The following is a 13,904-nucleotide window of genomic DNA, read 5'->3' as shown; positions in this document are numbered from 1 at the left end:
ACAGTGATTTAAAAGAAGGTTTGTGCATGCGTTTCAACGTAGAGTAAAACAGTCGTAAAAGTGCATATACTTATTGCTCGCTGGGACTTAATAGTGAGTTTGTATCGGTTGAAGAATAATGAACACTACACGGTGCAGATCAACCAATACTTTAACTACATTGCACCCGTGAAGGATCTCAAGTCCTTGGATGGTGTCTTTGTCTGCTTTATCGATAGCAAGTCTTCTTCCTCTTTGGACCATTGGATACCAAAAATCAACCATACATTTCTATCGCATCACATCCCTTGCATGCTAATTAATTTACGTGTTAATAGTCAACAACAACAACAGCAACATCAACAGCATCATCACCCTATCTTTATCAATAGTATGTATGGATTGCAAGTCATTGAAATGAACCAATGGTCGACATCATCTACACAATTATTGCAGCAGCATGTTTTGTTGTTTCTCTACGCTGATAAACATTTACTTTCTTCGAGTCAATTAAACGGCGTACTAGAATTCCATCAACAGCTAAAGAAGAACAAGAAAAAGCAACAAAAGAAGAATCACAAGCTACTGAAGCATAAGGAAATATCGTTACCGAGTCTGCCACATGAAAAGCCCCTGATTGCCACCCATAATAACAATAACGGCTCTCAGCAAAAAAAGGCGCCAATGTAAATTAAAAGATTATTTATTGTAATCACCGTTGGTACCACAGTGAGGCTAACTCTTTGTACTTTTTACAGTCTTTACCGCTCTCATAAAGTTATTGCTGAAGTTGTAGATCAGATATTATTAACAAAGCCAGCCGAAGGTGAGCAACAAAAAAAAAAAAAAAAAGAAAAAGATGCTGAACGGAGATAGAAGAGACGACTAATATCAAGAATTAAAAAAAAAAAAAAATAGGAGGCAGTAATGCTGAAAGAAATAGTATGATTATCTTTTTGACTGTTTTCCGCAAGTTCATGCGGCCTATTGATTTAGTATCTATTCTTGTGCAAAGATTTGAAATGGATCTTAATCAACTCCAACAGTACAACAACAGTAACAGCCAAGCAACAGCTGCAAAATTTGGCTTACTTATACCGAGCTATCGCCAGGAAAAGATCAGTAGCATCTTCAGTTACTGGTTATCTCATTATTGGAACGATTTCAAAAGTCCTGTAACGCGTCGTTTATTATCCGACTTTTTGATACGAATCTCAAAATTCAAACATTTTCAGTCGATGCACCAGAAAGTATCTGTCTTATTTACGTCAAGAGAGGCACCAGCGCTGGATATTGATGCTTTGTGGGGTGTCGCCTCACCATCTCAAAGACAAGAAGAGGAGGATATTCTGTTTCAAAGAAAGAAGGAGGATGCAAAAAAGGACAGTGGCTATTTCAGTGGAACTACAATGTCATCGCAGACAGCACCATCTACTGTTGCTGCAACAACTATGACAGCGGGGTCGGAAGAGGATAATCATCAATGGCTTTTGAACGAACCTTCTCTGTTGTCACCTACTCCTTCCATCAGTAAGAGTACCTGCAGTGTGATGAGTAAACGATCCGGTATAGCACTCTCCTCTTCGACTTTGTCTGTTCTGAAAAGCAATTTTGACAGTAGCAGCAATAGTAACGATGAAGACGATGGAGAGGAAGAAGAAGAGGATTACCCAAAGACACCTACGTCTCCTACTTCGTTCAGTTCTTTTTTCTCCTTAAAACCGTCTGTCAGTACCTTATTGAAGCGAAGCAATTCCTCGAAACTCACTCAACTCAACAATAGCAGTAGCAATGGCTTGAATACACCTTATAAGAATGATAAATCAAGAAGAAGGTCTCTTTATTTCTTTCAAAGCAGCAGTAGCATTCATAACACCCTAACGTCTACAGCAACAACTAACTCAACTTCCCTTGATCACAACAGCATTGATCTTGCTGAAGCAGAAGCTGCTAAAAAGAGGACAAGAAGAAAGTCAACACCCATCGTTCCTTTATTCTTACAAAAATATCACTCAGTCTCCTCATCCACTATTTTTACAGCCCTGAGCAACGACAACAGCAATAGTCTCAGGCAGCAGCAAAAACGACAGCATCAGCAACAACAACAAGCAGAACTGAATCGCTTGGCTATTTTCGCAGGTGGAGTTCGATTGTTCGATGATACTACTACTGCTAGCATGTCGCACTCTTCTTCTTTCAATGATCAACAACTATCTTCATTATTACCATCACCTTCTAGAACAACCTCTATCATTCTAGAGGATATCGTTTTCTTTATTACATTGATACAACCCAGCAAAATAGCCGAACAGTTGACATGGATTGAAATGAAGTTATTCCAACAAATACAACCGCGTGATTTCCTTCGACGATTATGGATTAAGCATTCTTACTTAGTTCAACAGCAGCAATTAACTCATCGGAGCGAAGATAAAGGAAATGCTAATAGCGAGAATAGTGCCAACAACAACAATAACAACAGTAATAGTACTTTACTGAATAATCCTTTATACGCTTCAATTGAACATTTCAATTTCATGTCCGGCTGGATAGCTACTATCATCTTGAAAATAACAGAATTGGACCAACGCGTGCTTGTGTTTGAACAATGTATGAAGATTGCCTTGGAACTCAAGCAACTCAAAAATTATAATACATTGATGGCCGTGTTAGCAGGTATGAATAATGCTGCCATTTCTCGATTAAGGCAAACGCGCGCCTTACTTCAACGCAAAAATAGGCCTTTGTACGATCAGTTTTTGGAACTGGAGACGTTGATGAGTTCAGAAAAATCATTTTCGAATTATAGGACTGCTCTAAGAAACCATGATACTGATGTCATACCCGGAATACCTTACTTGTAACGTTGATATCTTTTATTTTGATAGAAACATATTCATGTTATACTTACCCAGTCTTTTTTATTTACTATATAGAGGAATCCACCAACAAGATTTGATATCCCTGGACGAAGCCAATAAAGATTTCCTTCAAGATGGAAAAGTGCACTGGAAGAAGTTTTCTCTAATAGGCGAATCTATACTTGAAGTATTACGATTTCAACAACAACAACAACAGAATGGCTTTTTATACAGCATAATACCGGATCCTAAGATCATTTCTTTTATTGGTCAGTCCAAGATTTTTACGGAAGATGAACAGTATGAAAAATCCATCACGATCGAGCCTAGAATTTCTTCTTTAAAACCATCACCCTCTATTTCGTCATCAACGAGGACTAGTAGAAGTAGTAGCAACAACATGTCTACAGCCGCAACAGCGACACAACAGACAACAACAACAACTACTACGGCTTCTACGTCAACTCCTACTGCTATCAATATTAACACGACAACGTTTATATAATAAGTATAGCGCATAACACTCTCTAACCGATTAATATCTAATTACAATTGTTTTTATCTATTAAATGGAAAATGTCTTCCACTTTTTCATCATTTAAATGGGAATCTGGAGCGAACCTTTTACAAATTGGTGTCTTTAATTTTAAAAACAAAAACATGAATTTTTACTCAAAATGTTGGTAGCAAATAAAAAGGTCTATGTACAAAAGAAAAGTTTCTTCAACTATGTGATAATCGAATAAATACAAACATACATATATATGAAGACAAAAATGGTCCGAGTTATTCTGTAAAACCATCTGTCAAATGTGCAATATCAAACACGTTTTCCAGAATGAAAGATTCCATCTCATCAGTGCTGTTATTCTCGGCTATAGTATTACACTCATTGTTTGAAAAAATATTCATTATGCTGTTTGTAGACGTATTAGGAGATAATAAAGGTGTTGTGGTGGCTGTAGTAGGCGCTGCTGTGGAAATAGGAGCGGCTGTGTTTGATAAATACAAAGGTGGAGTTTGAGCTGCTGCTTGACAGATACGGGTATTGCTTGAATCATTCATTTTAGATGGAGTAGGTATGTTGGGTATCGATAAAGACGTGGAATCAGCTGATGGAATAGAAACGTCGGTATTATGATTGCTAATAGCAGTGGAACGAGCAGTGGCGGCAATAGTGGTAGTATAAATTTTAGGAGTAGGAGCAGGAGTAGGAATAGGAGTGATACTGTTGGTAGCGATAGTCGGGTTTGCCATCAGCATCATTAAAGGCTGTATCGCTACCAATGGTTTTCTTCCCCAACCCATGCAGTACGTAAGGTAAGATCGATATTGGGTATATTCCTTTAATATGCTGTTTTTTGTCTCTTCATATTCTTCGGGGGTTAGGTGATATGCTCTTAGAAAGAAATCTTTGTAACTGTGAAATGGATCCGTGAGACATGCATTGACTGCAGTCGCTAAGGGTCCTTCACCGCCATAGTAAAGATTGGCTTCTTGATAGTGAATATCAGTAAGTCTTGCATATTTAGCAAGAATGTCAGGTATATCATTTGTCCAAGTAATATCAACTCCGTATATTTCTTGCATACGATCTGGAACTGATAATGAGAAACGTGTGTTATGATTTTACTATATTGTTATCAATATCAAATGGATGCTTAGCTTGTTTTTTTTTTCTTACTTACAAACAGAAAATATAGAATCGGTTATAGGTCCAGGGTTTTTGAGATAAGGTTGAACATCTCGAAGTTCAACATAACCTCCTGGTTTTAACACACGATTGATTTCATTTAAAACAAACTAAGGTTTCAAAGCGCGTGAGATATCAATCTTTTCAGTTAATTTAGGTTGAGATATTGTTTCCTTACCCTTAGTTCGTCTGCAGAAAAACTGTTGTAAACAAGGCGCATATGAACATAGTCAAAATACTCATCAGGAAATGGTAATCCTTCAGGCTCTAGCACATTACATTGTTGAAAATAAGCATTGGGTGGTTTAATGCTTGAAGGGAAGAGAGGAGCGCAATCAATCCCGTAGAAATGGGAATTAGGATAGTGGCTGGCCATGTCTAGCACCCATACACCTGAACCACAAGCAACATCAAGCACTTTGACTGTAGTTAACCAACTGCTTTGTCGAGTGGTTGAGATATTGCAGTTTTTGACAGATGACGCTGTGCTTGTTGTAGTAGACGATACATTGGAAGATAATGTATTTTCTAAGTTGGGTAAGCTGCTATTAATTATGTTGGAATCACTATTATTATTACTGTAAGCCATGGAGACAGATCGAGTCAATAGATCATGCACAGGTGCAGAAAAGTTATCACCAAAGCAATGCTTTATGACATAATGCTATAGGATAATCGCAAGTGGCAGGAAGGAAAGGGAATAAGTTCACACTTGCTGGATTGAAGGAGCAATAAGCAATTAATTAATTTACTTACAGTGTTCGTTAAGCGGTCTTGTTCATGATCGTCTGCTGGAAGACAATATCTGGAAGAACTTCTTCTACAGAGCCCTGGAGGTGGTGTTATAGCCGAGCTTATATTTGTAGAAAAGTAATCTGTTGCCGCAGTCATATTTGCATTCATCTGTGGTGATTGCACAGTTGAAAAAGATGCTCTCGGCGTTAACCGACAAAAATACTGAACACGTTCCATAGAACTAGTTATATTGGTAGGCGGTGGTGATCTGGCCGTCAGTTTCTGCACATTTTCTTTCCTGTCGCCTAATACTGAATTGGAGTTCGCCGTAAAAGAAGAGGAAGAGGAAGGTCGGCGTATCATATTTATAGATGTTGATGAGTTTTGCGTGGGTGTCGATGCGATCGATGATAACTTTCGTGAAGAACTGCTCTGCTTTGGTTTTTTGGGCATCGAAAAACTAGAGTTGCTTACTATTTGGCTATGTCGATCATATTTATTCTGAGTATTGGTATACGAATCCCTATCACTAGTTTTACTGATGCTGCTTTTGCTATCTCGGCTTCTACTTTCATGGGCAGTCAGTTTCCGTTTTCCTACAGAAGTAGTATTGCCCATATTTTATGTAGATAAGAGCCAAAAAAGGAAGGAAGAAGTATAACAAAAAAAGAGAAAAATAAGCAAAAAGAGTGAGGGAAGCAAAAGATAACACAGCAGCGAAAAATATGAAAGATGAAGAAAAATTCGAGGAAAAAAAAATTGAACAGAAATAGCCAAGGCACCAACAAAGGGAGGGGTGTGGTTGACAAATCAATACAATGGTTGGAAAGATCCTGTTCGCCGGCTGTGTGTGGTATTTTTTTTTGAGAGATATTGGGCCTTATCCGTTGGAATGTCTTTTTGGGCTTTCCAGCTTCAAATCATAAACCAGTTTACTAGAGGTCATGTTTCAGAACTGAGAGAGAAATCTTTATTCAGGACTATTGGGAAAAAAAAAGTTTGAGCGTCTGAACAACAAGCATTGGGATGCTTTCTATACTTCGTGTTTTTAGTCAAACAAATTATACAAAGGGTCCTTGTTATATACATGGATTGCCACTGCTCTTAAGAAGAAAATACTGTTTATCAAAAAAGCTGTGGAAGGGTCTCGTTAAGCATACTATGCTTCGAAGAAAGTATATGCTCATGGTGTCAAAAAAATTAGATTAGATCATGCATGTCATTATCGTATTAGTAAAAAAAGTGGATTATCAATAAAACAGTCATTAAATTGTCAATAAGGTTTCTGTCGGGTGCAGTAACATGTAGTTACGATAACGAATCCCTATTAAAAGTGGTTCGATTTTTTCCACATTGTTCACTTCAGCAGCATCGTTTTATGATCTGGATCTTCCCGGATTTAGACTCTGTCTCATTGATGCGGGTTGCAGATCCCGAAAAAAAGCAACAATTAATTTTTTGAACTAAGCAATGACAGGCTTTTAGTCGAAAGGATTTTGTTGCTGATGTTTTTGGTTGTCAATGTTTTTAAAGGTTATATATATGATGTAATGATATTATGCTCCCTTTCACTTCAACAAGCTTCTTCAAATATCTTCCTTGATTTGTGTTACGATAAGCCTAATACATTGCTTCTACGTTGACTAGTGATAAGCGAGATTTTTTGATTTTCTTTTGAGTGGCCAGCTTCATTACAATCCTACATATAGCTTCTAAAAAAGTATGGCAGTTTATTATAACACGCTGAAATGCTGCTGTTCTGTATGTATACTTAATTACTCTTTTTTGGCTTTCATGGACTGCAGTCAATAGGGTGCCTACCTTATCCCTGAGCATTGTAACTATGAACGGAGAACTCAAGATCAGTCGACTGTACAACTCATTCGCTCGTAGCCCCTTCCCTCGAGAGAGACTGCTTACAATGATTTTGACATATCGTCTGGATGAGGTCATGTTAACCGAGCTTATTGTGTTTGTTAAGTGCTTGTAAAGCGGTCAAATCATTGACCGTATGTAAGAAAAGAAAAAGATAAATTCCTAGCAGCAGATAATGCCATACACATTATTGTTAACATATTATGGAAGACTCAGAATGAGTGCTTAACAAACATTCAGGGTCTGCATCTTCGAAATTTATCGACGACGCAATGGTTGAAGCCTTTTCTGAGTCGCTTTACACCATTCATTGAGATACAACATGAGTTAAATTCTTCATGCTCCTTCAGAAATCCTACATGCAAGTAGTGAAGTATTATGCTCTTATAGAAACCATCAAAAATTTTGCATTACTGGCTTGTCAATACCTAAGCTGCGGTTATTCGATTCATGTAAGCTACTATACAACAAGACTTTTATTTCGCAAATAAGAGAGATTGATCAAAAAGTGCTCCGCGGTATCAGGGCTGCGACGTTTTTGAAGATTCCTCATCACGTTCTTTTAGCAAGTCCTTGATATGTTCACTTAGGGGAAATTGCTTCAGAATTTCAGACGACAAATAATGTGCTCCACGTACTACCTCAATGCACTATAAGTGTAGACGGTATAAGACATATTTTTGATTAGTATATATTGCAAGTCAACATTCAGATACACAGCACTACCAACAGTCTTGAAATTCGTCATCATAAACTTACTTTTGCCGCGCCACACCAGCAAGTGAAGGGTTGAGCTATTATTGATCATATTTAAATAATAGATCGTTGATTGTACAAATGTTAGGGTCTAAGTTGTTGACAGGTTTACTTCTGTGTTTTTGGTGCAGTAAAGATCTTACCCATATCCCATTCGGTAGAAGGGTAAAAGAATGTCAATTCATCACCTGGCAATATATCTTTCAAAGCGGACACGACCATACCATCAACATCCATATGAGCAGAGGGGTCGCAAGAATGATTCATAAAAACTAAGTCGCTATTCAATTCAATGTGCTTATCTTTTGAAATTTGAACGGTAGAATAACGTTTATCACCAGGTGTAAGGCCCTCCATATGAGCAATGACAGCTCCTTTGGTGAAAGCGCGTTGAGCAACCAACTTGCTTGTAAAAGATTCTGGAGGGCCTTGGCAAACAACACGGAAATCATCGGGATGAGTAGGCTTATCACTGACAAAAATACGACCGTAATTTTCAAGAACAGTATTCGGCATTAGGGTAATGATAAAGAAGACAATGGGGAAGAAGAAGGAGGCCCGTATAGAGGAAAAGGATTCAGCAGATTAAAAACTTTCCATTTAAGCAAGTTGTTCGTATCAGTGCTACATGAAAATACAGAGTGGATTTGCTCAAGTCGCTTCAACTTGGGATGAACAGCTGCTTTAACCCTATTACTTGATAAAGAACCTTCAAGTGTAGAGGAATCTGCCAAAAACTGTGAATACTCCGATTGCGGTTTGTAATCTTCAAATGTGTTTTGCTCTTATTGCCAGTTTTACCTTTTTAAGTAAAAAGTAAGGTTACAATACAGACGATCTTCAAAGCGAACTCTGTAATTATTAGAATAGTGTTTGTTACAAAATTTCATTCCTCACTTTTGACCCTTCTCAAACAATGATAATTAATGAGTGAACAAAGCTAATCTAGCTTTGTTTTTTTTTGTCGCTTCAGTAGTTTTGATCTCCAACGTAATATTGGCATTACAATTGCAATGGAAAGCAGTCTTACATACGCCAATTGAGCTAGGACCTAGACATTAGAATTAGGTAAGCCTTACATAAAGTCTTAAATATTACAGAAAGTATCATTTTTCAGAACGCGCTGTTCATGCATAGAGTGTTTCTCTCGTCCATGTTAATCAAAATTCTTCCATATTTCAAGGATAATAAGCTTGTCGTATTTGAGGTACGATGGTTATATTTTACATGAGTGAATCACTTACAGCGTCTAATGGAATAGTAAAATAAAACTTGATCTCAGATATGGGTACTGCTCATATCTTCGTTCCCGTTTGGTAAGCGGTGTGTTCGATTGCATACATTTGAAACCTAGATCAAATGTATGATAAATAAAGATGACATAAGAAAAGAATATGGATTAAATATAACTATTATGTGAGGTAGCTAATCTTACATAAGAATCGAACAGGATATATATTTATGAAATATATTTTACTTGGATTATCTATGGTTGTATGATGTTTGGATTATAGCAGGATTGTAATATGTACTCGCTGGATATATTGATTCAACAACCGGAACTTAATAGGTCAGGGCACTGCTCTCTGTTCTTGAAATAGAGTATGATTGGAAATAAAAGTCTCATTCACTCTTTATAAATACAACGGCTGTTCGCGCAATCAAGGAACACCACGCACGAATATCTCTTCCAAGCTAGCATCTATAAACATTTTCACAATATTTGAGCTACATACCTGGTGGCCGATAGATATTGCATTACAAATGTAGCTGCATGATCACCCTGGATCTGCCAGAATAACACGACAAATCAACCTACTTTGGAATAAACGAGCAATTATCCATCTTAAGAGAAGACTTCTTCTTTTACGGAAATATCTGACTTACTGAGTATTATCTGACCATAATACATCAGTGTCGGCTATAGATCGCGATACACTCATTTCGGAGGCAGCAAACAGTATCATTCTCTATTAATAGCAGTAATTTTAGTTTTCGTTCTTTTTTTTTTTTGGTTTGATGTCGTTAAGCTTCTGTGTATATTCTTCTCTTGTGCTCTTCTTCATTTTCTTGATCCTATAGTTAAAATCAGCGAATACCGCAAAGTCAAAACAAACGTACAAAGTGTCAAGGACGATACGTCTCTCAATCAACAGAGGGTAAATCTTGTAAAAAACTTTTCCATAAACCCACAGCCACTTTTTTTTCTTTTGTTTTTGAGTATTAACAACTATCGTAAAGAGATTGAGAAGCAACATTTGAAAAATTTTGGAGAGCACGAAAGAAACTGTTTAGAAGACTCAGGCCATTCTTTTCGCATGAACCAAATTGTCAGAACGGCCATTGCACGGACTTTTATTCAAACAATAGCAACTACAACACAAAAAAGCAGGACTATATTTCTAGCTCCTTTGCGTGAGCGACTGAATCACATTACTAAGAATACTTTTGTGCCAATTCTTCATGTTATGTGGTTACTGTGTCATTTCTGCGCATATGAAATAGTTGCTCATAGTTGCAGGACGGCTAAATGTAAAAAGCAATAAGCGACAGATATGAAAGCTTCTGAAATATGTGTCAATGTTAAAATTAATCCGTATTTTTCAATATGCTTCACATTTATATTTGTTGTCTTAAAAAAATGGAAAGGTTCATTTAGGTGTGCTCCTTGTTATTGAAATATTGCTCGGCAGTTGAGGAAAGGTAAGTCAGAGGAAGCTGGAAACCTAAAGCGTCTTCAATAAAGTCAAATTTAAAATATGCTGCAAAAGTGGTTTTAAAATTTGGTAAAATCAGCACCATCAGAAATCTGGAGCAGAATCTTATCAGATTTTTGGGGAAAGAAAAATCCATTTGCAGCGCATGATGTATTTAAATATTCTACCTGAATGCACGTCTATATCCAAAAATGATCACTCTTTCAACTATTTTTTCTTACTTTGTGTTCAGACTGAATTGTAATATGAAGTGATCTGCTGCAGCAGTAAAAGAGAGTATGTTGAAGCAACGCAACTAAAGGCTCTTCATGATAGAATACATATCAATAAACAAGTAAGTGGAAAAGCCTGGTTTCTTATTGAAAGCCTTCTATGCTGTTGAAAATGGTATATGTACAGTAAATTTCTTATTTTGGCCGAGTTCAATGGGTGCTATTTTCTCTTATTTATTGCGTTTAGAATACAGGTGTTGTTTTACGACAATGGCAGGTTATGTTTGACCTTGAATTTGATTCTGCGCCCAGAGCAACGATGAGAAAAATTGAATATCAAGTCAGACGTTACAGAGTGGCACAGGCACCCCTTCATTTCCTTTGCTTACGTTTGATTACAGTCGACCGATAAAAAATTAGCTGAACTAATCATCCATACAATCTCATTACCTATTGTTCCTATGGCAGAGTAATATGTCTGACCAGCTACCACCGTTGAGAAGGACACCTTGCAAAGGTAAGTTTTCTCTGCCAAGTAAACGTGCACAAATCAGCGAATGACTAATCTTTTTGCTTTAGCGTGTCGACAGCGAAAACGAAGGTGCTCCTATGAACAGCCTTGCGCCAGGTATTTACCACTCAAAGATAATTTGAAGTCATACCTTTTAATAATGCTTCCTTTTTTTTTTTTTTTTTTTTTTTTTTTTTTTTTTTTTTTTTTTTTTTTTTTTTTTTGCATTGTTAGATGTCTTAAAGCTGGTACCGAATGTGTTTATGAAGTCATACCTTCACCGAAAGATCTCGAATATATACAGGAATTGAAATATATTACCCAAATCAACGAGCTTGAACATCAAATAGCTACTATGGAAAATGAACTAGCCGTATTAAAGATATCAAAAGAGAACGAAGCTAGGCGGCTGCAAATGCAACAACAGCAGCAGTCGTCTATCGTGCCGGACGATTATCCGTCGCCCATATCGTTGCATGATCACCATGATGATGAAAAGCAGCAAATAAAGCGATTTGTAGATCGCCTAAAAAGTTTTGAGCCTTCCAATATTGCAACACTTGCACCTATATCACCACCACAGTTTCTGGATTTTGACAAACAATTGCCGCCAGCACCGAGAAAGCCTATTTCAGACAGTGAAGCCGAACATCAGCAGAGCTGTCGTGAAGAAAGCCGAGAGAAAAAAAAGACACTCTTTGTCGCTGGTGAACTGGAAGCAGATATTTCAAAGAAAGCAATCAGAGATAATGATAGGAGCGGATGGACCTTAACAGTTAGAAACGGCAATTTAAGCATTCACACCTCCATCGCATCCTACACAGATTTGATGGATAATTTAAGCAGAATGCTACCTATTGCCGTGAGCCAGTTCCCTGGCAGCAAACCGAGATATAACCCTAGGCAATTTCCTTTCAATTTAATGCCATTGCAAGGCGAGAATGCCATAGGGATGGTGATCGGTGTGCTGGTATGGAGGAATTACAGTAAATCACGATTAAAAAGCATGAACAAGATTATCCCCCGATTGAAATTGGATGAGACAAAACAGCAGCAACTGAATTTGACTATCAGGATGTCGTCGTCTGTTGAGCAGCTTACCACGATTACCATGCGTTTGCTTTTCAGTTATTTTCATTGCTCTCATTTGATGCATTTCTCTTTATATGTGCCAGAATTTGTTCGACGCTATATGCAGCCTGATACTTTATTATCGTCGTCTGCTGTGATGGCACTTTGTAGTGCTCTTTGCCGAATGCCGTGCAGACACCTCTACGGGATCTTACCGGCCGATGCCCTTCTAGCCTACAGCGCCTATTATTTCGAACAGGCTCGACTCTTAATTGAGGAGAAATTTGATGACATCGACCTGGAAAGCATGATTACGTACAAATATATGGCGATCCATAAACTCAAGACAAAGGAAGAAAAGGAAGCAGATCGATACTTGTGTTTAGCGGAACGGATGTACAATCTGCTGCTGCCTCAATATGGATATAAAAAGTCGACAGAGAACAAAGCACCTCAATCAGCTGCTTCTATGTTGTTTCACCGTGTCTACCGCGGCATTCGTTATACCAGACTCAATCTGGAAGTCCAGTACATCATGGCCAACCTGTGGTCACCTGAACAGCGCGTCACACCTCAGCAGTTATTTTCTGTTTTAAGCGAGAAGTTCCACGACGTGGTAGAAATATACCCAGGCGATTCCGAACGCGAGAAGCAGTTTGCGAAAATGAGGTACTACTTGTGTGCCGTCAAGACAACGATCAACGAAGCAGCGCAGTATGCAGCGGCATCGGATTACCCGACGTACATTGGCGTGCTCGGTCATCAAATTGAAATGGGCCTGCGTCATTGCTATAAATCAGTTCTTCCTGCCGACTATCAGCTTTCTGTCCCTTTGTTTGAAGATACCATGAGTGATGTAGAGTTTTTCACAGCGCTTGAGAACGACTATATCAACCGAGCTAACAACTCACCTATACCCATGCTTACAGCAGTATCTATTTATCATGAATATTTGATCATGGCCAAGTCTTACGTGCCCAAATGCCCGATGGAAGCGAGCGTCAATACAGAAGAGCTGCTTCGTCGTTTCAAAGAAAGCCAATATGGTACAGAACATCCTCACTTTTTCAGCCCCTCTGACGATCGTTTCCAGAAATATAAAGTTGGACGAGGTAATTGTCATACGCACGATCTTTATCCGCGATCGGCGGCGGACAAGTTGGGTAGAAGCATGACGGCGACGGATGTGAGAAAGAAGCATGGCCATCAACACACGGTAGACAACTGGATGAGGCTCATTTTTAGGATACAATACATGAAAAAAGAGCAGAAGGGTCATTTTACAGATGAAGAACTCCAAGAAAGTGATGAAGTTTATATAAGCAAATTTATAAAAGCACTGGACCCGAGTAAATTGAACTTTGATCTGCCTATCGTCAACACGTCCGTCCGTGTTGCTTTCAACATAGTACGTCTTGTTCAGTTTCTACTGTCTAAACCTGAGTCTGTATGCTTGGTGGACATCAATTGGATATACAGTGCTTGGGAAATCTT

General features: G+C 38.1%; 4 protein-coding genes across 4 annotated transcripts; 2 read left to right on the top strand and 2 right to left on the bottom strand.

Annotated features, from left to right (window-relative positions):
* Positions 1–240: 240 nt before the first annotated feature.
* Positions 241–3,457, top strand: BDF20DRAFT_842197 (ras guanine nucleotide exchange factor domain-containing protein). The gene is made up of 5 exons (XM_053079486.1): positions 241–665; positions 738–805; positions 898–2,839; positions 2,916–3,345; positions 3,409–3,457. Exons 1-4 carry the CDS (start codon positions 292–294, stop codon positions 3,343–3,345), a joined length of 2,814 nt encoding a protein of 937 aa, XP_052940269.1. The 5' UTR covers positions 241–291; the 3' UTR covers positions 3,409–3,457.
* Positions 3,458–3,518: 61 nt separating this feature from the next.
* On the bottom strand, positions 3,519–6,090 carry BDF20DRAFT_16185 (uncharacterized protein). Its single transcript, XM_053074821.1, has 4 exons — positions 5,290–6,090; positions 4,712–5,197; positions 4,529–4,643; positions 3,519–4,441 (listed from the first exon to the last, which is right to left on the bottom strand). The coding sequence occupies exons 1-4, from the start codon at positions 5,884–5,886 to the stop codon at positions 3,627–3,629; spliced, it is 2,013 nt and encodes a 670-aa protein (XP_052940268.1). The 5' UTR covers positions 5,887–6,090; the 3' UTR covers positions 3,519–3,626.
* Positions 6,091–7,664: 1,574 nt separating this feature from the next.
* On the bottom strand, positions 7,665–8,415 carry BDF20DRAFT_811117 (uncharacterized protein; the record flags this gene model as incomplete). The annotated part of the gene is made up of 3 exons (XM_053076656.1): positions 7,665–7,793; positions 7,903–7,937; positions 8,043–8,415. The coding sequence occupies 3 exons, from the start codon at positions 8,413–8,415 to the stop codon at positions 7,665–7,667; spliced, it is 537 nt and encodes a 178-aa protein (XP_052940267.1).
* Positions 8,416–12,945: 4,530 nt separating this feature from the next.
* On the top strand, positions 12,946–13,440 carry BDF20DRAFT_812816 (uncharacterized protein; the record flags this gene model as incomplete). The annotated part of the gene is made up of 1 exon (XM_053076830.1): positions 12,946–13,440. A coding segment is annotated over one exon (495 nt), but the record flags the coding sequence as incomplete, so codon positions are not given.
* Between the last annotated feature and the right edge of the window lie 464 nt (positions 13,441–13,904).

The sequence above is a fragment of the Mycotypha africana genome (assembly GCF_025528875.1).
Source record: "Mycotypha africana strain NRRL 2978 chromosome Unknown BDF20scaffold_1, whole genome shotgun sequence".
NCBI classification, from domain to species: Eukaryota; Fungi; Mucoromycota; class Mucoromycetes; order Mucorales; family Mycotyphaceae; genus Mycotypha; species Mycotypha africana.
This window is presented reverse-complemented; position numbering and strand designations above follow the sequence as displayed.